The sequence below is a fragment of the Cebus imitator genome, unplaced genomic scaffold (assembly GCF_001604975.1).
Source record: "Cebus imitator isolate Cc_AM_T3 unplaced genomic scaffold, Cebus_imitator-1.0 Scaffold265, whole genome shotgun sequence".
NCBI classification, from domain to species: domain Eukaryota; kingdom Metazoa; phylum Chordata; class Mammalia; order Primates; family Cebidae; genus Cebus; species Cebus imitator.
The window spans coordinates 2,612,542-2,636,029 of NW_016107580.1; the positions used below are offsets into that span (position 1 = coordinate 2,612,542).

Genomic DNA, 23,488 nt, shown 5'->3' on the forward strand with positions numbered 1-23,488 from the left:
AAAAAAAAAAAAAAAAAAAAAGTCTAAGGTCATGCAGTCCAAAAGCGTCAGACAAACACATGTTGAGAGAGATTCCATGAAATGACTGGCCTGTACTCTTCAAAAATGCCATCTCCTTGAAACACAAGGAAGGGTTCAGGAATTCTTCCAGGTGTAAGTGAACTAAACTCGACAACTGAATGCGATGCATGGCCCAGGATTTTTCCATAAAAGATATTTTTGAAGGAATGGTAAAATCTGAATGAGGTCCATAGATTGGATAATAATGTCAATGACAATTTTCTGGTTTTGATTATTATACTGTGGTTATGTAAGAGCATGTCCCTGTTTTCAGCAAAGCATCTGCAAATCAAAAGTATTTGGAGGTCTAGAGGCTTCCTTTTTGAAACCAACTCTCAAATGATTTAGGAAAATAATTATAGGGAAGTAGGTAGGTAATAGGTAGGTAGAAAGATGGAGGAGAAATCAAATGTGATAAAATGGTATATGTAATGAATCTGGGTGAAGGGCTTACAGGAATTGTTTCTACTATTCCTGCAAGTGTTGTGAAAGTTTGAAATTATGTCAAGAGACAAAAAGTTAAAAAGATTAGGGCCGGGCATGGTGGCTCACACCCGTAATCCCAGCACTTTGGGAGGCCGAGGCAGGCAGATCACGAGGTCAAGAGATAGAGACCATCCTAGCCAACATGGTGAAACCCCGTTTCTACTAAAAATGCAAAAATAAGCCGGGTGTGGTGGCGTGTGCCTGTAGTCCCAGCTACTTGGGAGGCTGAGGCGGAAGGATCGCTTGAACCTGGGAGGCGGAGGTTGCAGTGAGCTGAGACTGTGCCACTGTGCTCCAGCCTGGCAACAGAGCAAGACTCCGTCTCAGGGAAAAAAAAGAAAAAGATTAGGAGAAATACCTAATGTAGATGATGGGGGGATGGAGGCAGCAAACCACCATGGCATGTGTATACCTATCTAACAATCGTGCACAATCTGCACATGTACCCTAGAATTTAAAGTATAATAAAAAGAAAAAGCAAGTGTCCGAGCAGGGATGGGATCCGGGGTGAGTGCTAACACTACTATCAGCTCCTGTTCACTGCGCTCTGGGCCTGATTCGCATAACCTCATTCTATCCTTAGCACACTCTGAGTGGAAAGAGACCACTGTGGCCCCTAGCACACACCCCCAGTACACACATTAAAGCCGGAAGGTGGGGCTTTAATCCAGGCCCCCAGCGCCATGCAGTACTTCCCAGACTTGAAACTAGGCTCTGTGATTTCAAGGTCTGAACTCTTAATTTCAGCCCTGCTCTTGACTCTGACCTTTTGGGGAGAGTAGGGATGGGCAGGACAAAGGTGTTTCTTCCTGGAGCAGTAGCAGAGTGAAGGCCCAAGACAGAAGCAAACAAGATCCATTTGTGGGAGGGAGAGGAGCTGTGTTCCAGGATCCTGCAGGGAGCAGGGCCAGCAGTGCCCAGCAGGACACACTGGTGTGTGGCAGGGGCCGCAGATGACCAGTGGAGTTGCCAGGGGGTGGCCACAGTAGCTCCCAGCAGGGGATCCACAGGGTAGGGCCTGGAGTGACCTGGGGCTGGGTGAGGTCGACATTCTGGGCTGGAAGACTGGCCTTGGAGGAGCTCACTGGGGTAGGCATCCCCCAGGCTGCCATCCAAGCCGGAGTAGGAGCCTGTGGGCTTGGCAGTTTGGGAAAGTCCACGTGCTGGAGCTGAGGGGCAGCTAGGCTGGGACAGGTGGGCAAGAGTCAGTGGGGACTTGGGTCTGGCCCAGTGGACTAATCTGGGGTCCATGTGAAGACCAGGGCGTTTCTCCTCCCGGCTGGAGGGAGAGAGTGGGAGGGGCGGGATGACCTCTAGCAATCCCTCCCTGTCACCTGGACTGTCTGGCTCTTTCCCAGATTAAGGAGCTGAGGGTGAGTGTCTGGCAGCCAGATGAGTCAGACTGGGAGGCTTCTCTCTGAGCCTGGCTGCCTCCTTCCTCCAGCTGCCCTGCCTCCTGCTAGAGGCAGGGGTTGGAGTTCAGCCTGTCTCCCCTCAAATGTCATTCCCCCCACATCCTGAGACTTAGGGGTGACCCCGAGTCGAGTGGGCTGGTTTATTCTGCTGGGCGCAGCACATGCATCTGAGTGTGTGCCCAGGCGTGCGCGTCGGTGCAAACATCAGCCATTGTAAAATATCAGTGTTTTCATGGGTGAGTAGTAATTACTGGGTAATGCTTTAAAACCTTTCCTGAAGGAGCGCAAAGCGGTTTTTTTCTAAAGTCGGGAGTACATTAAAAGGATTACCACGTAGATTTGATTTTTAGATAACACTAAAATGGATCCCAAATGGACTTCAGCAAAGGGATGCTATCTCCTTAATGGAAAGTGCATGGCCCGAGGCTCAGGTCCCAGAGCCAGGCTGGGGAAGGAGGGAGGGAAGAGGTGTCTGCAGGGGGCAGGCTGGCGGACTGGCTGGGGGGCTAGGTGGGAATCAGGGGAGGCAGTGCAGGAGGGAGGGCCCAGACCCTGTGGGGAGCTTATCCCTCCATCTGGGGAGTGGACTGCAGAGCCCCTCCCCCTTTCCGGGAGTGTTTTAAGTCTCCGTGGCCAGCCGGTGAGAGCAGACACAGCATGGGTGTCCCATGAGGAAGGGTGTCTCCACTGTTTTGTTTGACCCCCAGATCTCCTGTGAGCAGCAAGGGATTGCTTAAATGTTTCTTATGGACAGATGAAGGAACTTAGGCCCAGAGAGACTAGGGGGTTATGCTCTGGACCCACAGCCTCAGCACTGCAAACCTGCAGTCTGGTCCCAGCCCCATCCTACGGGGCTGCCATGGCTCAGGCTTCCCCCAGGACACCAGCCTTTCTCACCGGGAGGTCTCTAGACCCAAGGGTCTCTAGACATTCTGGGGCCTCCTCCACCAGGCTGACCCTGGTGTTTCGTGTCTCAGTGGACCTGGGACACTGGCGGAAACTGTATGGCTTCTTTTTTTTTTTTTGAGATGGAGTTTTGCTCTCGTTGCCCAGACTGGAATGCAATGGCACTATCTTGGCTCACCGCAAGCTCCGCCTCCCGGGTTCAAGTGATTCTCCTGCCTCAGCCTCCCTAAGAGTAGCGGGGATTACAGGCACCTGCCACCACACCCGGCTAATTTTTTGTATTTTTAGTAGAGATGGGGTTTCTCCATGTTGTTCAGGCTGGTCTCGAACTCCTGACCTCGTGATCCACCTACCTCGACCTCCCAAAGTGCTGGGATCATAGGCCTGAGCCACTGCGCCCAGCCTGCTTGTGTGGCTTCTTTAAGAGTTCTCCAGAGCCCAGCAATCAGTTCGGCAATCCAGAAGAGGGGTGTCCAGGTCTTAAGGTAACCTGCCTGTGCAGGGCCAGCCTGGGCATGTGCAGCGGGGAGGGGCCTGAGGCAGCTGGCGGCTTCGTCCCTCATGGCTCCGCAGGGTCCTCTAGATGCCCCATCTCTCCAGTAGAGAGATTGTGGGCTAGTGCTGTAGTTCACAGACCCACGGGAGCCAGGAAAACATACTTGGGGCCCAGCTTGGAAGACTGGCTTGTCCAAGAGCCAGGGCAGATGGAAGAGAGGGTGGGGCAGGTGCTTCAAGTGCTGGGGTCTCTCATGGTCTCCCTCATTGTGGGCTATAATTTAGAGAGCTAGGGTATCTCAAGTACAGATGCTCCAGCCATTTACCCACCTTCTGGTAACAGCCCAAGTGTAGGGCCCTGGGAGTGGCTCAGGGCCACTGGGAGGGGAGCCAGGCCTATGGCGAGCCTGGCTGAGCAAAGGAACATCAGCCTCCTAGGGGCTGTATTAATGGCCTGGTCCGGCATTTTCCAAGTTGGTTTTTGAATGTGTATCTCTGCTGGCGGCACGATCCCTGCACAGGGCCTAGGGATGAGGTCTTGCCCTTGGAGCCCTACCCTGGCCCTACCCTGGTCCAGGTCCTACCCTGGGAGCCCCCTCATTTCCCCATCAGCTATTTTAACCCCTCCCCCATTTCCCCACACCTCCCTGTAGGCCAGGATTTGTTCAGCTCTCGGGGGTACCTTCTCCCCAGCTGCCCTCCTTGGGCTCTCGCAGAGCTCTATGCCGGGCTGGGCCCTGCCGGAGAAGACAGGAAGCCTGAGAACAGTCATCCTGTGCCCCATCCCACTCTCAGACCAATTAACCTTTAGAGCTGCTTTAAGGAAATTAGGCAGCAAACTTCCCAGCTAACAGACAGGCCCTTTGGGGACTGGAGGGAGGAGGAGGAGGGGGCCTACTGGCCCTGCGCCTTGCAGCCTGTGGGTGGGTGCCTGCTCCCCAGCCTCACCTGTCCAGGAGAAGACTGAGGAGGCAGCTGGGCTGAGAGCGAGCACAGGAGACGGGAAGGAGCCCTGGGGCGCCTTGACCAGTGCTGACTCAAGCCCCTGTAACTGTCTGAGCCTCAGTTTCCCCATCTGTAGAATGAGAGCATTTGACTGGAAGAACTCTGAGGGCTCTTCTGACCTTACATCTGTGGATTCTGATACCAAGCCGTCTTGTGGTTGGTTCTCCCCTGATGCCCGAGGAGGAGGGAAGCAAAAGGAAGAGAAGCGGCCTAACTGCTCAGACTGTAGGCTGGGGGCAGTGAGGAGGGCGGGGATTGGGAGGGACACCAGGGGATGGGAGGAAGGCCAGAGCCCTGGAGAGAGCGAGGGTCCTTTGGAGAGGATGGGGCCAGTGGGAGGACAGACTCCGGGGGAGTGTTGGAAAGCCGGAGGTGCCGGCCTGGAGCCCACTCCCACATCCAGCTGCACCTGAGTCAGGGACAGAGCATGTACAACCTCCCTGTCTTCACAACGGTTCTCAGGCAACTCCCACAGGCTCCCGCCCTGCAAAGTCACAGAGCAGGGCTTCCGAGGCTCTCTGCACCTCCCTCCAAGCCTCACGGGGCCACGTGGATGTCCAGGCTACTGTACATCTTTCCCCATCTTCTCAACTGTCACTGTGGTCCCAGGAGGAGGGACTGGGAGCCTGTGCCTCTGTCGCTTCGTGCCCACACCTGCACATCGTGCCTGCGTGTGAGGGGCGTGTATGAGCACATGTGCTTGCCTGCGAGACGGGAGGCTGTGCCCCGTGGTAAACCTCATGCTGGGTTCCTGCCCTTTGTGCTTGGGGCTTGCATGCATGTTGGAAAGCCGGTATGGGCCCTGGGAGGGGCTGATGCCTGAGAGATCCTAATCCTGGTAAAATGAGGGAGGATCCAGAGGCTCAGAGTCTGCCCTCCCCCAAGCCAGATGGGTGAGGTGTGACACCGCCTGAAGCGCCCCCAAGGGGAGCCCTGACCAGGCCCTGCCAGCTGCCTCCTCTTACCTGCCAGGACCCCCAGAGCCGCTGTCCCCTCCTGGGAGTGTTCCAGGGGCATCTCACTTCCTTCGTGATGCCACCACAGTTCTACATGGCTAGAACAAGAGGCTGTAGCCTATCAGTTTGAGCAAGACAAGTTGGCAAAAAGATCTGGGGGTTCTAGTGGACCTCATGGGCCTGAGGAGACCACACTTCCTAGGCTCATTGCTGGAAGAGCTGATGTGATGGTGGCCTTGGAAGGGGAGGCTTACTCTGGATCAGACTGAACAGGGGATAGAGGCCCGGGCGGGGAGGAACAGCTCAGGGAGGCCAGACCTGGGGTCTGTGTGTGCTTTTGAGCAGAGCGGCCTCTGGAGGGACCTTCACAGGGCCAGGGGAACAGGCTGTGCCATGCAGCCCAAAGGGCAGGGCCCAGAGCCAGGGGAGGAGGTTACTGGGGAGAAAGTAAGGGCTCCTGGGAGCCCCAAACCTAGAGGAGGCAGCAGAAAGCAGTGAGCTCCCCATTCTTGGGAGATATTGCTTGAGGCCTAGAGCTACGGGGCCCATCCGGCATTGCTGTCTGTCTGTCCATCTGCAGGTGTGCCGATGCTCTCCGTCCAGCCCAAAGGGAAGCAGAAGGGCTGTGCAGGCTGTAACCGCAAGATCAAGGACCGCTACCTGCTGAAGGCGTTGGACAAGTACTGGCACGAAGACTGCCTCAAGTGTGCCTGCTGCGACTGCCGCCTGGGCGAGGTGGGCTCCACCCTCTACACCAAGGCCAACCTCATCCTGTGCCGACGCGACTACCTGAGGTGGGCCCCCCCGGCCAGCCCTCATCCTGCTCAGAAAGCCCCCGTCCTCAGCCCCAGTGTGACAACCCAGTACCCTGTGTGTGCCTCATTCTTGAATGTCCTGCCCCTGCGCTGCTTGCCCCAGCTGTCTGAGAAGTCGCCTGAGGGCAGGCCAGGTCTCTACATCCTTGGACTCAGTGCTCATCACAGGTCCAGGGCAGGCATTTGTAACCCTGGGCCCCTGAGTTAAGCTTCCTGAGGCCCAGCCTGCCTCTGCCTCTGCCTTGGCCAGGTGCTTCTGACCCACCTGTTTTGGAATCTGGGAGGGGATACCTCAGGGGGCTTTGAGAAGCAGGTTGGAAACTCTGACTTCCCTGGGCCCCTCCTCGCTGATGGAGTCTCCTTCTGACCCATCTCCCAGTGCCCAACCTTCCTTTCCAGGTGGTCCTTGGGAGCAGGCATCCATTTGCCCAGAGATCCTGGCAGGTAGCCATATCCTAGGAGCAAGGCCACTGCTGCCGGAGCTTGAAGACCTGGGTTGGAACTGGCTCTGAGCCTTTGACTCCTAACCTTCTCCCAGCCTCAGTTGACTACTCCCCACCCCCATGAAGGGTGAAAGAACGAGACTTCCCTGCCTTGCATTCCTCTAAGCTCTCACTCACCCTCCTCACAACCTGGATCCTATTCCCTGAGGCCGCCTCCCCCAATTAACCCTCCCTGAGGCCATTTATGACATCGGCAAGGCTGGAAGGAGGCCACAAAGCAGGGCCTTGGCTGAGACCCAGCACCTGCATTTGGCTCTGTCGCAGGCTGCTGGATGGTGGCTGGGCTTGTGGGGAAGGAGGGCCCATCGCATTAATTAACAGGTCAGGTCAAGGGCTTCATGGGGCTCTCTCTGCCCATGTCTGGGCATGTTGCGAAAGGGAGGTTATCAGTGGAAGCTCCTCCACTTCCCCAAAGATCCTTTGACCTGCCTGCACCTTCTCTTTAACACCCGCATTTAGAAGTGATGCAGTAAAACAGGATCTGTGACTTGGTGCTCCTGGCCAGGGCTGGAGGGGAGAGGCTAAAGCCAGGAGCAGGGGTTAAGGAAGAATGTTCAGGCTAGGCGTGGTGGCTCATGCCTATAATTCCAGCACTTTGAGAGGCCGAGGTGGGCAGATCACTTGAGCTCAGAGGTTTGAGACCAACCCTGGGCAACATGGTGAAACCCCATTTCTACAAAAAAAAAAAAAAAAGCCAGGTGTAATAGCTGCACACCTATAATCCCAGCTACTCAGGAGGCTGAGGTGGGAGGATTGCTTGAGCCCAGGAATTTGAGGCTGCAGTGAGCTGTGATCGTGCCACTGCACTCCAGTTTGGGTGACAGAGTGAGACCCTGTCTCAGAAAAAAAAGAAAAGAAAAGAATGTTCCTGGGAATTCACCCCTCGAGGACCTAGAAGGGGCCTCCATGTCTGGAGGTTTACGGCATCACCTGGGAACAAGCCTTCCAGGGTAGGACGACATGGCAGACCATCGGATGGTTCCACAGGACTTGGAGGGGGAGTTCCACAGTGCAGGAGGCAATTGTCAGGAAAACGTACCCACAAGCATCCAGGGCCCTAGCAGCTACTAGGGACAGAAGGTAATTTTTTTTTGCTTGGCAGAGGCAAGGAGTGACAGTAGGGCCAGTGAGGCCAGTGGGCTGGGATGGGAGCATGGCTTCCTTGAGCTGCTCAGCCCTGGAGAATGGCTGCCCAGAGCCTGCACCCTCTGCAGCCCTATTCATTGGGCTGATGGCAAGAAAAGCCCCTCTTGGCAAGCAGATGCTGTGGCCCAGCCTTTGTCTGCCTTAATCTGAGCCACCAGGCAGCTCAAGCTGATGAATAACAGAGCCAAGTTCATCTGCAGGCACCTGAGCTTGAGCTGGACAAATCGGGGATTAGAGGAGCCTCCCACCCACTTCTCAGCCTCCTTGCCTCACTTGGGGCTTGCTCCATCCCTGTGCAGGAAAGAAGCAAGGAGGAGCTGGGGTGGCTCAGACCATTGGGACATCCAGCCAAGGGTTGGCCTGCATGGGGACAGAGTAAACTCCCTGTCCCTGGAGCTTTAGAGCCAGCAGCTAAGAGGAGGGATGCCTGCCTCAAAGAGGCATCTGTGCCAGATGTCCTTGGAGCTTCCTTTGGGCATCAGTTCTGTTTTACAGCATCTTTGAATACGATCATCCATCCCTATTTTATAGAAGGATAAACTGAGGTTCAGAGAAAGGAAAAAAAGGGATTTAGGCAAGTGACACAGTGAGTTTGTCATGGAAAAATGATCTAATAAAACACTAATTTTGGCAGGGCACAGTGGCTCACGCTTGTAGTCCCAGGACTTTGGGAGGTCGTAGCAAGAAGATCACTTGAGGCCAGGAGTTCGAGAACAGCCTGGCCAACATAGTGAGACCCCCGTCTCTATTTAAAAAAATAAAATAAAAAACACTGTAATGTTAACAGTAGGAAAAACATCACACAGTGTTAGAGCACGGCTTCTGGAGCAAGGCCTTGTACAAGCTGTTCTCTCTGTGACTCGTTTTTTAAACCTTTAAAATGGGGAATAATAATAGTATCACCTGCTAGGTTTGTTGTGGGGATTAAGAGTTAATCTTTGTAAAGATCTTAGAACAGTGGCTGACACATAGTGAACACTACCTAGGTGGTTGCTTAGTGAGCTGTGACAGAATTTACAAGGGGTTTCACAAGCACCCCATGAAAGGTGTGTTTCAGACTTTGACAGATGAGGTAAATGAGGCTCAGAGAGACTCACTGACTTGCCTGAGGACACACAGCCCAAGATCCACCATCTGTCCCTGAAATTTAGGCTTGTGTGGGTCTGGAGCCCTTGTTCAAGGCCCAACCTGGGATTCTCTTGGTGGCTCCAGGGCTTGAGGACGCTTGTGGGAGCCTGGGAGGGGGCCTTGGGATGGGCAGTGACAGCCAACTCCTGACCACCTACACACCCTCCCTGGAGGGGGATATGCCGATTTCTTGGAAGCCAGATCTCTGGGCAGAATATAGATGCTGCCCTCAGTGCTCTTACCCCCTTTCATGAGCCCACCTGCTGAGCCCACAAGTTGGAGGATGGGAAGGACGCTGGATGGAGGCAACTCCTTTCCCCTGCCCACCCAGTTCGCCAGAATGCTGCTGAGACCTGTGTGTCCTTTCCTCGGCAGGCTCTTTGGCACCACAGGGAACTGTGCTGCTTGCAGCAAGCTGATCCCAGCCTTCGAGATGGTGATGCGGGCCCGGGACAATGTGTATCACCTCGACTGCTTTGCCTGCCAGCTCTGCAACCAGAGGTCAGTGCTGGACTGGCAGACCCAACACACTCCCGAGACGCCAGCCTGAGGCCTGCTGAGATGGGCCAGGAGCACAGTGGGGACGTGCATGCAAAGGCAGCTTGCGTGTGTGTATGTGGCGCTGTGTGCAGGTTATGAGCATGCATGTGCTTTATGTGCTTTATGTGTGTGTAAGCTCAGTAGCCAAATGTGTGCACTCGAATACTGGATGTGCACATGTGTGTGGCACATTTTTGTGTGAATGTAATGGAGGTGTGCCTAAGTTTACTGTGTATGCATAGTGAGCATGCATGTGCATGCATGTGTATTTATAAATGTTAGGTGCAAGTGGGCACATGTGCATGATGGAATTAATAGGCAGTTGTACACATGTTTTCTAATGTCTGTGATATGCAGGTATACATGTGTTTTTAAATGGGGGTGTGTGTGTATGTTTGTGCAATGTGTGTGCATCATGAGGTGAGTATACATGTGTATACATGTTTTATTTTATTTTTGAGATAGTCTCATTCTGTGGCCCAGGCTGGAATGCAGTGGCATGATTTCAGAATCTCAGCCTATGGCAGCCTCCACTACCTGGGTTCAAGTGATTTTCCTGCCTCAGCCTCCTGAGTAGCTTGGACAACAGGCACGTGCCACCACACCCAGCTAATTTTTTTTTAGATTTTTAGTAGAGATGGGGTTTCACCATGTTGGCCAGGCTGGTCTCAAACTCTTGACCTCAGGTGATCCGCTTGCTCAGCCTCCCAAAGGGCTGGGATTCCAGGTGTGAGCCACTGCCGCTGGCCTGTATACATGTTTTAAATGTGCATGTGCATGGGATAATGTATCCTCATGCCCCTGTATCCAGTGTGTAGTATGTGTATATGTGTGCATATATGTTCCAGTGAGAAGGGGTTCCCAAATCTGGAGGGCAAAGTCCCCTCAGGGAGTGGCCACTCTCTCCTGACCCCACCCTTACGATTCTGGTTCCAGGCCAGCCTCTTTTCTGATCTCTTGGCCCCAACTCTGTGCCCTAGCCCTGTGGGAGGCTCTGGGGGGCCTAGCACCAGAAGGCAGGTGCTTTTCTCAGGAGCCCCCAGGTCAGGTAGGAAGTGAGGTTCAGAGGGACCTACAGGGAACGCTGGTCTGGCTGGGGACCTTGGCCAGACCTGCCGCTAGGAGGGCTCAGTGAACTTACAGCGCCACCTGGCGGTTGGACTGGGATCTGCTGGAACTAGGCCAGTGATCTTGGGGTCTCACTAAAGGCTTCACCCACCCTGGGGACATCTTTGGGGAAAGGACTGGAATCTTCCAGTACTTAGGGAGGACTAGGAGACCAAAGAAGGGCCTTCCTTAGGTAGGAGAGGAGATAGTGGAACAGGGTCACCTCCTAGAAGGATGCTCCAGGTAACCACCGATTTTGTTTAGAGGAAGAATGTCCTGTACTGAGCCATCCTCTTAAACTGGGGAGAGAGATAGAGGGATGGAAAAGCAGCCATCGTATCCCTCCCTCCTTGCCCATCTCTGCCTTTCTCATCTCTCTCCCCTCTTGCTCTTTTTCTGTTTGTCTATCTTTCCCTTTCTCCCTCTCTGGGATTGGGGTAGGCTGTTCCTGTACCTCTCCACCACCCCCCAACCCCACACTCACCTCCACAGGAGACCTGACTGTGGAAGGCCTGTGGCCCAGGCTCAACCATCTGTCTGTCCTGTTACCCCAGGCTGCAGGGCCTGGCCAAGGGTGGCGGTGGCCCAGGGGAATTGCCCAGGTGTGCTATAGGGACTTTTATCTGTCCCCTCTGGAAGGTTCAAGGAACAAACTCCCCCACCACCTCCCACATAGCCCACCTCCTGGGCCATGCTGGCTTCTGTCTGTAGCCCCCTCTTACCCACTGGGACCCCCCAACCCCATGGCTTCTCTCTCTTGCTTGGATTTTCCAGATTTTGTGTGGGAGACAAATTCTTCCTGAAGAACAACATGATCTTGTGTCAGATGGACTATGAGGAGGGGCAGCTCAATGGCACCTTTGAATCCCAAGTTCAGTAACGCCTGGCGCCTGGCCTCCAAGCCCGTCTCTCTGTCCGCTCATCTGCCCACCTGCCCACCTGCCTGGCCGGCCGGCCAGTTACTCTACCAGTGCAGGCTGGCCAGCCACTCTCCTGCTGCATTAGAACTTCTCCGTCCTTGATGGGAGGGATGGCCCTTCCTCCTCCACCGCCGCCCGTCTGTGTGTGACCCCTCCTGGGGCCAGGCTGGGCCTGTACAGTCTGTCTTCTGTATATAAATGGGAACATTTATTTTATGAGAAATGTAATGCGATTTTATTACTGGCGTGGATTAAACTTATGAATGTTTCCGGGGAGGTTACTCTGCGTTGTTCACGTGACTGACACAGACCTGGAGCCTCCTCCCCTCTGCCTCTCAAGGGCAGGGCACAGAGCAGGGTGGGGCCTCCAGCATACGCTGTTGCTGGGCAGGGGAGCAACAGGTTGGCTTTAGGGGAAGAAGTTGGGAGGAAGGGGACAACACAGAGCCCTCAGCCCCAGCCAGAGGTGAGACCTGGGGTATCATCCCTCTTGGAGAGCACACACCCTGGCCCTGAGTAGGTCCCTGAGAAGAGGAGCAAGATGAAGCCTTCCATACCCTGTGTTCCATCCCCTCCGTTGAGACCTCAGACTGACTACACAGATAGGGACCCAGCTCTGGCCTTTTCCCCAGGAGGACTGCAAATCTTGTGTCCCCTGCCATGGGAGCACTGTGCTGAAACCTCTCTTCCTTTTCAGGGTGTCAGACAGCAACCTGTGTCTCTGCCCAGCAGCTGGGGCCCAGCTTCCTGCTCTTCTGAGCAGGCAAGAAAAGTCCTGTTTCCTTTCAGCTCAGCTAACAGAGTCTGGAGGCATCCGTTTATTCAGTCAGCAAACTTCAACAGACACCGTGTCTCAATCCCATGCTGCAAGCGGGGGTGACCTGCAGCAAATCAGATGTGAGGATGAATCATAGATCAGACGCTGTTCCTGCCCTTGCGGAGCTTGCTGTGGGGGTGGAAAGCAGAAGCCAGGTTGCAGGGAAAGCCAGGAAAACAAAGCATGTCGTGGTGAGGACAGAATGCTGTGCGGAGACCTGGAACAGGCCAGTTTCCTCTGGGGAGCACAAGGCCACTTATGACGACTTAAGAGTCGGATATGGACAAGTGAGTGGACATATGGTCAGACAGAGACATGGGCTGCAGGCAGGAAGGACGGACACACAAGTAGACAAGAGTGCAGGCAGAAACAGGCGGGCGAGGTGGAGGCGGGCAAGCCCCATCACTCAGCTGCAGCCAGAGCTGCAGCAGACAGGCAGACACAGCTGGGCGTTTTCCACCTCCCCAGCTGAGTTAGATTCACTCAAGGCAGCAGGGATGCTGTCCTGGTCTTGGCTGCAGCCACAGTGCCAAGCACAAAGCCTGGAACTGTAAAGGTACTATCTCACTGGGCAATATGAAAAAAAGAGAGGCTGCTTGAGTCCCCAGCCTGGATAGAAAAAGTCCCACGGATGGGCTCCCCCACCACCAAACCACACGCTTCTCCTTCCCGGCTGCATTTCCACCCTAGCCACAGCCCAGCCAGGCTACTGCCTCAAGCCCTGCCTGCTCCTGAGCAGGGAATGGGCTGGGCTGGGCTGAATGCCCACCTCACCCTCCCCAGGCCTGCTCCTCCACTTGAAAGTGGAGGGATGGCTGGGCCCTCCTGGATGCTTGCAGGAGGCTTCCTCTGTAAGTTGTGGCTTTGTGGTCATTGGCCCAGTTTGTGAAAAGGGATTGCTAGGGCCAAGGATCATGGGGCAGGAATTCTCAACTGTATGTGTGAGAAGAGAGGTGACAGCCAGGGGATCTGGCCGCAGCGCGTGTTTGTGGGAGACAGGGTCTGAGGGGACAGTGAACTGGGAGCCGTCTGTACGTGAGCACATGGGATTGTGGAGGAGCTTGAGTGAGGAGAGACAGAGGGCTGGAGTTGATAAGGAGGAATTTTCTTGCTCAACATGAAAAAGCAAATGATTTTCCTGCATTGTAGCAGAGCCCCCAGTGCTAGAGTCTCCCTGGGCTCTTCCGTCTAGGATGGCTGTGCCCAACCCAAGGGCCCCAACTTTTAACTTCAGGGTTTGCTGCAGATAAAGTTATAACACAAGTTAATTACATGGTTATCGAGAGATAACGGAGCCACTCGAATGCAGTTTCTGGGCAATTACAATTGTTTCCAACAGAGTTACCATATTGCAGCCATGAAATAACATGTCATTTTGCAGTAATTATGTAATTAACTTGTCTCACCAGTCTAGGTTGCACAACAATTAATTCACTCACAATGAGACAGAGTCAAACTCAGGCAGGCGGGGTTTGCAAGCCCCCAGGAACACAGCTGGCCTTCCAAGAAGACCCCAGCCCCACCCTGCTCACCCCAGACCTTGTCAAGGGGCTTCCCCAGCTCAATGTGGCATGGAATTTGCCAAGTTCGGTGTCATGGACCCAAGTGTTGCTCTCTCAACATCCTCATCTGGGAAATGGGGATGATCTGATTCCCAGGTCAGCCACAGGCCCCAGATCTACACTGTGAAGTGCTGTGCTTATGTGAGCTACAGTCAGCATCGTGGACATTATGAGATCCTGAGTAGGAGACCCTCACCCAGAAAGTCCAGTATCAGTCCACAGATACCCCCAAGAAGAGGCCACATGGACCTCATCTCAGCAAGTGTGAAATAGGAGGGTAGAGGGGCAGCTTACTCTATCACAGAGTGATTGGGGTGGGGCAGGAATGGCTACCAAGGTCTGGGGACTATGCACCTGGAAAGGACTCGCAGCACCCAGAGGTGACACAGGAGAAGCCTGAATTCCTCCCCAGTCACTGCATAAGAGAAACTTGGTTAAATGCAGGGCATGAATTGTCTGGGCGTGGCTCTCCTTGGAGGCTGCAGCCCACCACAGATGACTGGTGCGGGGAGGGAGAGCCGAGTGTGAACTGTTAGAAGCTGCGGCAGCTCGCACCTCAGCCTGCGGCATGTGGGCGGTGGGGAACGTAAGCCAGCATTGAACACAGTGTGCACAAATCTCCCCTTCCCCCAGCCAGATCTTGGGACCTCATCCCCGCTCCCTGCCTTCCTTGGTGGTCTGGGGTCAGAGATACCCTAATAGGAGAGCCTGGGGCCCATGAAATACGGCACCTGCTTATGCTCCCACTCCTTGGCCTAAAGCTGGACTGCACAGCCCGTGTTTGGAAAGAAGTTTGATTCCAATCTTAACACTGCTGCAGAGCCCATCATGGAATCTCCTGTGAATACTGTCTCCTCCTGGGCCTGCTCCCAGAGCGTCATAAGACATGGGAGGCCACAGGCAGGATCCACATGACATTCCTACCTGGGAGATCTCATCTGTACAAGGAGGCCATTGCTCTTTCCCTTAAAGCTGTCAGAGACCATTCATGGCCAGGATTTTTATTCTAGGGCAGCGTCCTTCTCCTTCATGAGAGTTGATGGGAAGTCTCCTGAGTGCCAGGGTTCCCCAAATCACCCATTTCTCCCTCTCTTCAGATGCCCAGGCTACACAACACTCAAGACTTCCTGTGGGTGCTGCCTAGACCCCATCTCTCTGAGCTCATGTGCTCTGAGACCAGGAAAAACAGCCAGGTCCTCGGACTGTCCCCCTGGCGCTGGGTTTTGCAGAGCTTATTGCCTTTGCCAAGAAAGTCTGGGCCCCTCAGAGCCCATTGGCTGCCTGTGGCACCTGGGCTGGGGCCTGCACTTCCGTTGTCCCCAGGCCTTCTCTAGGACACCACATTCCAGAGAGGAGCTGGTTCAGGGGCTCCTCCCTGGGGCTTTCCTTGCAGACTCTTACCACCTGGATCTGCTCTGGGAGCACAGTGAAGCCTGTTGGGGTGGGGGTGAGGGGAGGGGCAGCTCTGGGGTTTCCTGAAGTTCCAGCAAGTCCAGTTTTGTCTTCCAGTGCTCAAAGGTGTATGGAAACTGAGGCAGTTCCTGGGCCACATTTGTTGTCCTCATGGGTCTGCCTGCTGCACTTGAGGAATTGAAGGGCTCTCCTGACATGGGGCCAGAGGGCTCATTACCCAGGCTCCCTTTCTTTGGCTGCTGTTCTGATTCCCGAGCCCCCGGCCCATCGGTACTGGGTGGGATCAGGGATCAGAGACAGAGCACTAAGGCAGAGAGGGACAGAGGAAGAGATGAGAATGAATAGGATGTGGTGTGGTGGAGGGAGAGAGAGATGGTAACAGAGGGGGGTAGATGGCAAGAATTGAGGCAAAGGGCAGGAGAGGAGAGAGGGACGGAGGGAATGGGAAAAGCATCCCAGAAGAAGCATCTAACTTCAAGGAAGGCGTGGGGTGAGGGCACTGCAGTGGAAAGGGCAGCATGGCATGATGGTTATGTGCACAGGCCCAGGAACCAGATGATGTGAGTTCAGATCTTAGCTCCACCATTTGGCAGCTGCACAACCTGGGGCAGCCTACTTAGCTTTCATCTTACACATAAGGACTTTCCTCATCTTTTTTTTTTTTTTCTTTTTTGAGGCAGAGCCTTGCTCTGTCGCCAGGTTGGAGAGCAGTGGCGCAACCACGGCTCACTGCAACCTCCACCTCCCAGGTTGAAGAGCAGTGGCGCAACCACGGCTCACTGCAACCTCCACCTCCCAGGTTGAAGCAATTTTCCTGCCTCAGCCTCCCCAGTAGCTAGGATTACAGGCGCGCACCACCATGTCCAGGTAATTTTTGTATTTTTAGTAGAGACAGGGTTTTACCATGTTGGTCAGGATGGTCCTGATCTCTTGACCTTGTGATCCTTCCGCCTCAGCCTCCCAAAGTGCTGGGATTACAGGCGTGAGCCACAGCGCCCGGCCGACTTTCCTCATCTTTAATGGGGGCTGATGATAGTGCCCGCACCTCAGGCTGCCCCCAGCGGTAGATGAGCCATCACATGGAAGATGATCACAGCTGCAGCAGCTCCTGGCAAACACCAGAACATGTAACCACTGCTGGGAACCTTCACTTTATACAACTAGCACTAGGCCTGCTGGCTTGAGGCCTGGGCTCAATTCGTGGGCAGGAGTCCTGGCCCACTACAGCAGCGTCCTGCGTCACCACCACGGGCTGCTCCTGGGCATCTGCCAGCTCTCGGGAGGGGGCGCTGCGTGCTGGCACCAACAGGGGAAATCCAGCCTACACAAACAAGGCGGGCTTTCATAAACACATGCCCAACCCACTTAAGCCTCTTGGCAACTCTATCTCCATTTTACAGTTGAATCATCCCCATTTTACAGTTGAAGACACTGAGGCTCAAAGAGCCATTCTAGTTAAGTCATATTCAATAGCATGGGGACTGGAATTCAGGCCTGGTCTGACTCGGGAGTCCCGTGCAGGTAACTGCCGTGTGAAACTGCCACCTAGAGGCCACTCCGGGCAGTGGCTGGATCTTGGAGTCCAGAAGTGGATTTTATCCGTCGCTAAATAAACCCCCAGATCCTCTTCCCCTCTGCACTCCCGTTTCTCTCTACAACTCATGCCCTAGCGAGGGCTTGGTCCACAGAGGTGAAGGGTCCTCGAACACTTAGTTCGTCACTGCACATCCTGCATGAGCACGGCACCGGGCCTGGCTGTGCAATGCGCAATTCCGGATGCTGAGCAGAGGCGGCGCGGGCAGCCTGTCCCATGCCTCAGCCGGAGGTTTATCGGTGGGGCAGGCCTCAGTGTATCATTACTCCATCAGTCTGTCACAGACATGAGTCGGGTGCCTGCTACACGCCAGGCACAGTGCTGGAGGCTAGGGGATGGAAACACCCGTGAACAAGGGGGGCAGTGTCATTCTCTGTGTGGTTTACAGTCTAGTGGGGGAGACAGACAATAAACAAAAAGATCAGCAACAGTATAAAGACAGTGCCCAGTGGCAGGGAGAAGCTGGAGGAAAGCCTATTCAGAAAGAGTGAGCAGGGATGAGAGTTTCTTGCCCACCCTTGGAGATCATCATATCCTATGGGCTCACTTTGGGGAAACTGGGGCCCAGAGAGGAAGTCATGGCCAGCGGCACACTGGAACCAGCCTGGGTTGGGAGCCTGGGCTCCTGGCCCTCAGCCTGGCCCAGGGTTCCATCTCCTACATCCTGTGCATTCCAGCCAAGGCTCCTCCTTGGGCACACCGTGGGTGGAGGAAAGGAAACTCCACTCAGCCCTGACACCTGCTCAGTGCTTCTCTTTCTTTGTTTTCCAGTTAATAAGAAGCATTACTCCCTAAAATGCCAAGAAATTGGGTTTGGGTTCTTGGCTGCCACCACCAGTCTCCCTGCCCTATAATGCCACCAACTTGGGACACATTGACTGGATCCATGGCTTCTGAGGATTCTCCTGGGGATTCTAGTGGGATTGTTCTAGATGCTTGGAGTGACTGCCCTGTATAGAGCATGCATTAAGAAAGCAGGTTTCTCTGCAGACTCAGCACAGCAGGGTTCTGGGGAAAAACAATTCACTGTAAAAGCAGGAATATGCAATGCCCAAAGAGCCTCAGGACGTCGGGAACTGGCAGGACCATCTCTCCTTTTCCTTTTCTCCGGCCCTTGCCTCTTTCAGCCTGGCTGGTTGGTTCTAATAGGGGAGGAGCTCTGAGCTGAGGCTCAGCTTTGGGGCCCCTAGAACCTTCCTGGCTCCTACGGTCCAGAGGTGGGCCGAGGCAGGTGGGTTTCTCTTAGCTATGCATCACAGGCCAAGGTGTGGTGGCTCCTGTCCGCTGCCAATGACATGCCCATTAGGCACCAGCTGAGGGAAGTGTTGTTTTGTCTGGGTCCTGCAGACGCCCCTCCTTGCCTCACCTGGGCTCTCAGGGCTATGGGTTCCTGAAATCAGTCAAAGTGGCAGTACAGCCCCTTGTGCCTGGTCCAGGGACATCAGGCCACCATCCATTCCTAGCCTCTCTCACAGTGAAGGAGTAAGGATGACTGCACAAAGTAGGGTTGGGTTGGGCACTGGATCCAAGGGACCCCATTCTCTGAGCTCTCATGGGCTGCTTACTCTCAGCTGGTGGCTCTGCTGGCCCAAGCCTGTCCTTCATTCTCCCCAGCACCTGCCTTCTTATTTAGGGCCTATCTGGAAACTAATCCCACCTGCTTATTAGGTGGCCCCTCCTCCTGCCCCTCTGCTTTCATTAGACAAGAGAGCTAATTAGCAGCCCCTCTGAGGTCTCACTACGGGCTATTTTAGAGCTGATGCAGCCCTTAAAATGATTTAAAAATCCCATTTCCCTGCAATGAAATAGACTACCCTTCCCTCCTCATTAAGGCTAATCACAAAACACTTCCCACCTGAGAGGGGCCTGCTCTTGTCCTCCCACCCAGCCCCACCTCCAGCCGTGGCTCCCTACGGAAGCCTCCCCAGGCTGGGAAGGGAGGCAAGGGAAGCGTCAGAGGCTCTTCTCCCTCCAGGCAGACATCCCAGTGAGTTCTGGACGGCTGAGCCGGAAGCAGCCTGAGGCAGAATGGGTGCAGGTTGTGGAGGCTGGATGGAGAAATGTTGAGAAGGGGAAAGAGAAAAGCAGGTTTGAATGGTGGGCACCACCCCTTCTGGGGCTGTCATGCTGCAAAACTGCAAAACTCCCCCCAAAATGTGAGCATGTCCTACAGGAAGGAGAACCAGGTCAGGGTCTCGACTCACTGGAGCTCTCCGTGGTCCTGGAGTTTCCAAGATGGAGCACCTTAGGCTCATCAGCAGACACAAAGAATGGAAGAGGTGGTGGAAAGCACCCCCGACAAATACGGCGTGGCCTTTCCCTGGAAAACCAGCACTCACTACCTCCAGACTCAGCTCAGCTCTTCAAAGGTAGGCCCCCGCCCAGGTGCCTCTGACTCCAGAAAATGATGCTGACATTGTCCTTCATTGTGACATTTGTCTTCTTCCCCTCTGCCCCTTGTCTGGGACCAGCAAAGCATAAAAACCAAATTTAAAACTTAGGCTATCAAAAATGGAGCACTTTAAAAATGTCAGCATATATATATATATATATATATATATATATATATATTTTTTATATATATGTTCTATATAAAGGTTTGTTTCATTTCAAAAATATAACTTTATTTTGCAGTTTAGATATTTTACTTTAAATCCCATAGGGGGATGGATGCCATCATCTTTTTTCTTTAACTTAGAGCCTCTAACCTAATCTCTGGACTTCAGCTAGCTCTGCTATCTCTGTATGTAGTGCAGGCGCTGCGCAACATAATCCGTGAGGTCCAGCCCTCTCCCACATTCTGGGAAACTGTGAGTCCCATTCTAAGGGACATTTGGTGTGGACTGTTTTTGCATGCTTTCTTCCCAGCCCCACCATTGGTAGGGGGCTGTAGATTGGTGGTGTGCAGTAGATGGACCCTAATGTTTAGCTCATAACTAAGCCTTGTTGAAGTGGGAATATAAAGCAAAAAAGTGGCATGATCTATTCTGTTGGGGATCCCGAGGCCTTCCCAATGTGAGCCCTGGGCCAAGCAGGAATCAGCTCTGCCTTCCACCACTGAGTTTATCTCTGGTGACCCTCAACACCAGCAGTGCTTTGAATAATGAGACACCATATTCCTCACTTCACTTCAGACACTCTCCTCGTCTTGTACACCTTCAAGCTTTGCTTTCTGATCTTTGCAGAGAAACATTTAGGCCAGGATAAAGACTTCACAGAAAGGAAGGGGCACAGGTTCCAGAGTCCCAAGACAGATGCAGATTCTGGGCTCCTGATCCCATCTGGGTGAGGGCCAGATGCCCATTATACTTCTGGTTGTCTTTATTCCCTGTTAGCATGCACACTTCCACCTTGTCCCACCACTGACCAGTAGCCCTTTGTCCCGCAAAATAATGCCCTTGGGCCTGAAGAGACTTTAGAGGCAGAATATCAAAGGCCCCTTGCTTTTAATGGGCCACCTGCATTGTTACATTAGTGATCACGGGTTTCTGCACTCTAAGAACTTACCCACCCAGTGGGGCCGAGGACAACACCCATTATAGAAATGTTTCTGCTTATTAAAGCCCTGTAACCCCCATTGCTATATTTTGTCTCCCAGCCTCCCTAGGAGTACACAAGTTAATAGCCCCAGTTTATGAAGAAGGACATAAAATACATTGTCATGTAGCTAGATCATGCAGAGGACAGAAGAGAAATCAGCTCTGCTTCTTCTTGGGACAGGGTGTCTGCTCTGTACCTTAGGTGTAGACCACTAATAAAAGCCATACATTGTGAGAGTGGATGGATGGATATTGTGTCATGAGAATTCTGAGGAGGAGATTGCCCATGTGGCAGAAAATGCCTGAGAAGAGGCAAGCACTGAGCTGCTTCTTACAGAAAGACTAGCTAGCAATAGGAGGGAAGGCCTTATAGGTACAGAGGGAAGTCTGTAATCTTGACTTGTCAGAACAGAAGAAGGGACACTGGGAAGTAGAATGTGTCTAGAATTGAAGTTGGGGACAGGAAATTGGAAGCTGAGCAGGAGAGTTTAAGCCTTTATGTACTAGGCAAGAGAGAGCTCTCGTTGTGAGCTGAGCATAGCCAAGCATCCTTTGCTCTGTTTTCTAAGTTGTGAATCTTATAGACACTTGCAAAATGTACTTTCCTGTAGGTACCACAGGTAACCTTATTGTGTATCACTTATCAAAGCCCTACCTCAGTAAGGGCACCGTGGTCTGCAGTGAAGCAGGAGTATCAAGGAAGAATGCTTTTGGTGGCTCAGGTTGGGGCCCAGGAAGCAGAACTGGCTTATTTGAGCTGGGGCTAGGATTTATCCAGGTGGAGACATGGAGAAAGGACACTTCAGGCTGAGACAAAAGCAAACGTAAGACCTAGCAGTGCTAGTGAGGCTCAGGGAGGAACAGGCAGTCAGACATGCTAGGAGGCGAGGGGGCTTGCTAGAAGTCATAAAGTGGACTACAGGTAAAGGGAGTACAGTTCATGGAGATATTGGGTGGTCTCTGTCCTGGGGCATAGAGTATAGAACTGGGGTTATGCAGCACTGTTTATTGGGGAGGACTTTGAGGCCCAATAGACCAGAAAGTTTCAGCAGGTGGCAGAGTCTAGCACAATGGTGTGGTGTTTCAAAATGCACCTCTGCCAAGGGGGAATAAGGTTCATTGCAAGTGGAGGTGACCACTCTCTTGGCTAAAAATTGAGCATGTTATGGCTTGGGGTAAAGCCCTGTGGCTGGCCAGGCAGTACTTCCTATCAGGTTACCACTATTTGGTGCTCTTTGCGGCGTGATTCTTCTAACAGCTGAGTAGTATCATGTCAGGTGCAGATTTCCGTCACAGGCATGGATGAGGTTATGAAGGAACCACCAAGAATCCAGACACTGAAAAGCATCCCTGAGAGCAGTCTAGTGACCTAGGCAGAAAAAAAAGTGATGTTGATTTAATTCATCCATCAACCTAACCATCCATCCATCCTTCTTGCCATCCCTCCTTCCATCCAGATTTCTACCTATCCAAGGTATGTCAAGTGTGTAATGTAGAATAAGACAAGAAAGATGGAAAGACAAACAAAGCAAAATCACTGCCCTCAGGAAATCTCACACCAAAGAGGGGAGTCAGGAGTCAGCCTGTTAAAAAGTCAAAACTCAGTGTGCTTGGCATCATGGCAGAACTCTGAACAGACGCTTCAGAAAGAAGGAAGAGAAGGTAACTAACTTTGCCTGGGAGAAGGGAAAGTTTCAGAGGAAAGGACACTTGAACTATCAAACATGGGAGGATGAGTATGTCCAGTGGCAGGTAAAGACATAGAAGTGGGAGACAGCGGGGCTTAGTTGGAGGGTGAGCCAGCACTCAATGTGCCTGAAGCCCAGAATGTAGCGGCCTTGGGGGAGAGCAACAAGGCTGCTGGCTGGGGTTCTTGTGCCAGGCCGGGGAGATGGACCTTTACCCTTGAGGCAATAAGGAAATGTCAAAACTTTGTAAGTGGAACAAAGGCGCAATCAGACCTGAACTTATTGGGAAATCACTCTGCAGTGATATGAAGAGTGAATCACAGCAGGGAGTAGTGGCTCACACCTGTAATCCCAACACTTTGAGAGTCTGTGATGGGAGGATTGCTTAAGTCCAGGAGTTCAAGCCTGGGCAACATAGCAAGACTCTGTCTCTACCAAAATAATTTTAAAAATTAGCCGGGCATGGTGGTGTACACCTAGCTGCTTGGGAGGCTAAGGTAGGAGGATCATTTGAGCTCAAGAGGTCAAGGCTGCAGTGAGACATGATCACACTACCACACTCTAGCCTGGGAGCAGATGCCAGGAGTGGGGACAGAGGAGACGGCAGGGGGAGGACACCTGCAGTGTCTATTGCACAGATAAGTAATGAGTTTTTCATGACTTGCTCTTCATGAGCCTTTGCTGGACTTCTTTGTTTTTCCATCCATTCAGTAAATACTAGAACCCTCTTAGGGATAGAGAAGGTAAATGCTCCCATCCAGTCTTTGCTTCCTAGGCCTGCTTTGAGTTTTATCCACTCTCTGCTCCAAAGGCATCTTCAAACACAGAGAATAAAATGTCCAAAGGAAAGGTGTTCACATTGGGCAAATGATTTCTTATGAGATGAGGTGAACTGTGTTTACCTCCTCAGCCACCCACTACCGGGGTATTTGGGGCTCATTGAGAAATGAATTGAGAATGATCCCAATATCCCAAATGGCTCATATGGGGTATTTTCTGTTAATAAAAGATCCCTCTGCAATAAAAACAGGTTCAGAAATGAGATAAACACTTACTTTAGCATAATAATTCCAGGCAATAATTATTGGAGAGAAATTAAAATCAGGTAACCAGGAGGAATATGCATTCCTCTGGTAAGAATCAGCTTTGCATTTTGCAAATTTTGTGAATTTCTGTTAGATGAATCCAGGAGGAAGCAATGCATCTATGTCTGGTTTAGCGGTTGAACTAGAGCCAAAGCATGAACGTCTTCCTCACTCACAGGAACCAGGGACACCCTTTGTAGTGGACATTTAGGGGACTTTGAAGCTCCATTCCACAGATGATTAGTCTAAAACAGAGGAGTATACCTGGAACCTATGAATGGTCTAGGGTGTGTAGGTATCCAAATTGT

At 52.8% G+C, this 23,488-nt stretch overlaps 1 protein-coding gene across 4 annotated transcripts in view; it reads left to right on the top strand.

The window, feature by feature from the left end:
• LMO1 (LIM domain only 1) overlaps nucleotides 1-11,758 on the top strand; it is a 46,891-nt gene extending 35,133 nt beyond the window's left edge. For all 4 annotated transcript variants that reach the window (XM_017500341.2, XM_017500340.2, XM_017500339.2 and 1 more), the window contains 3 exons: nucleotides 5,904-6,117; nucleotides 9,291-9,416; nucleotides 11,337-11,758. In XM_017500341.2, the coding sequence (XP_017355830.1) occupies nucleotides 5,904-6,117; nucleotides 9,291-9,416; nucleotides 11,337-11,442 (446 nt within the window). In that variant the 3' untranslated portion in view covers nucleotides 11,443-11,758. The remainder of the gene's footprint in view (nucleotides 1-5,903; nucleotides 6,118-9,290; nucleotides 9,417-11,336) is intronic.
• Nucleotides 11,759-23,488: the final 11,730 nt, after the last annotated feature.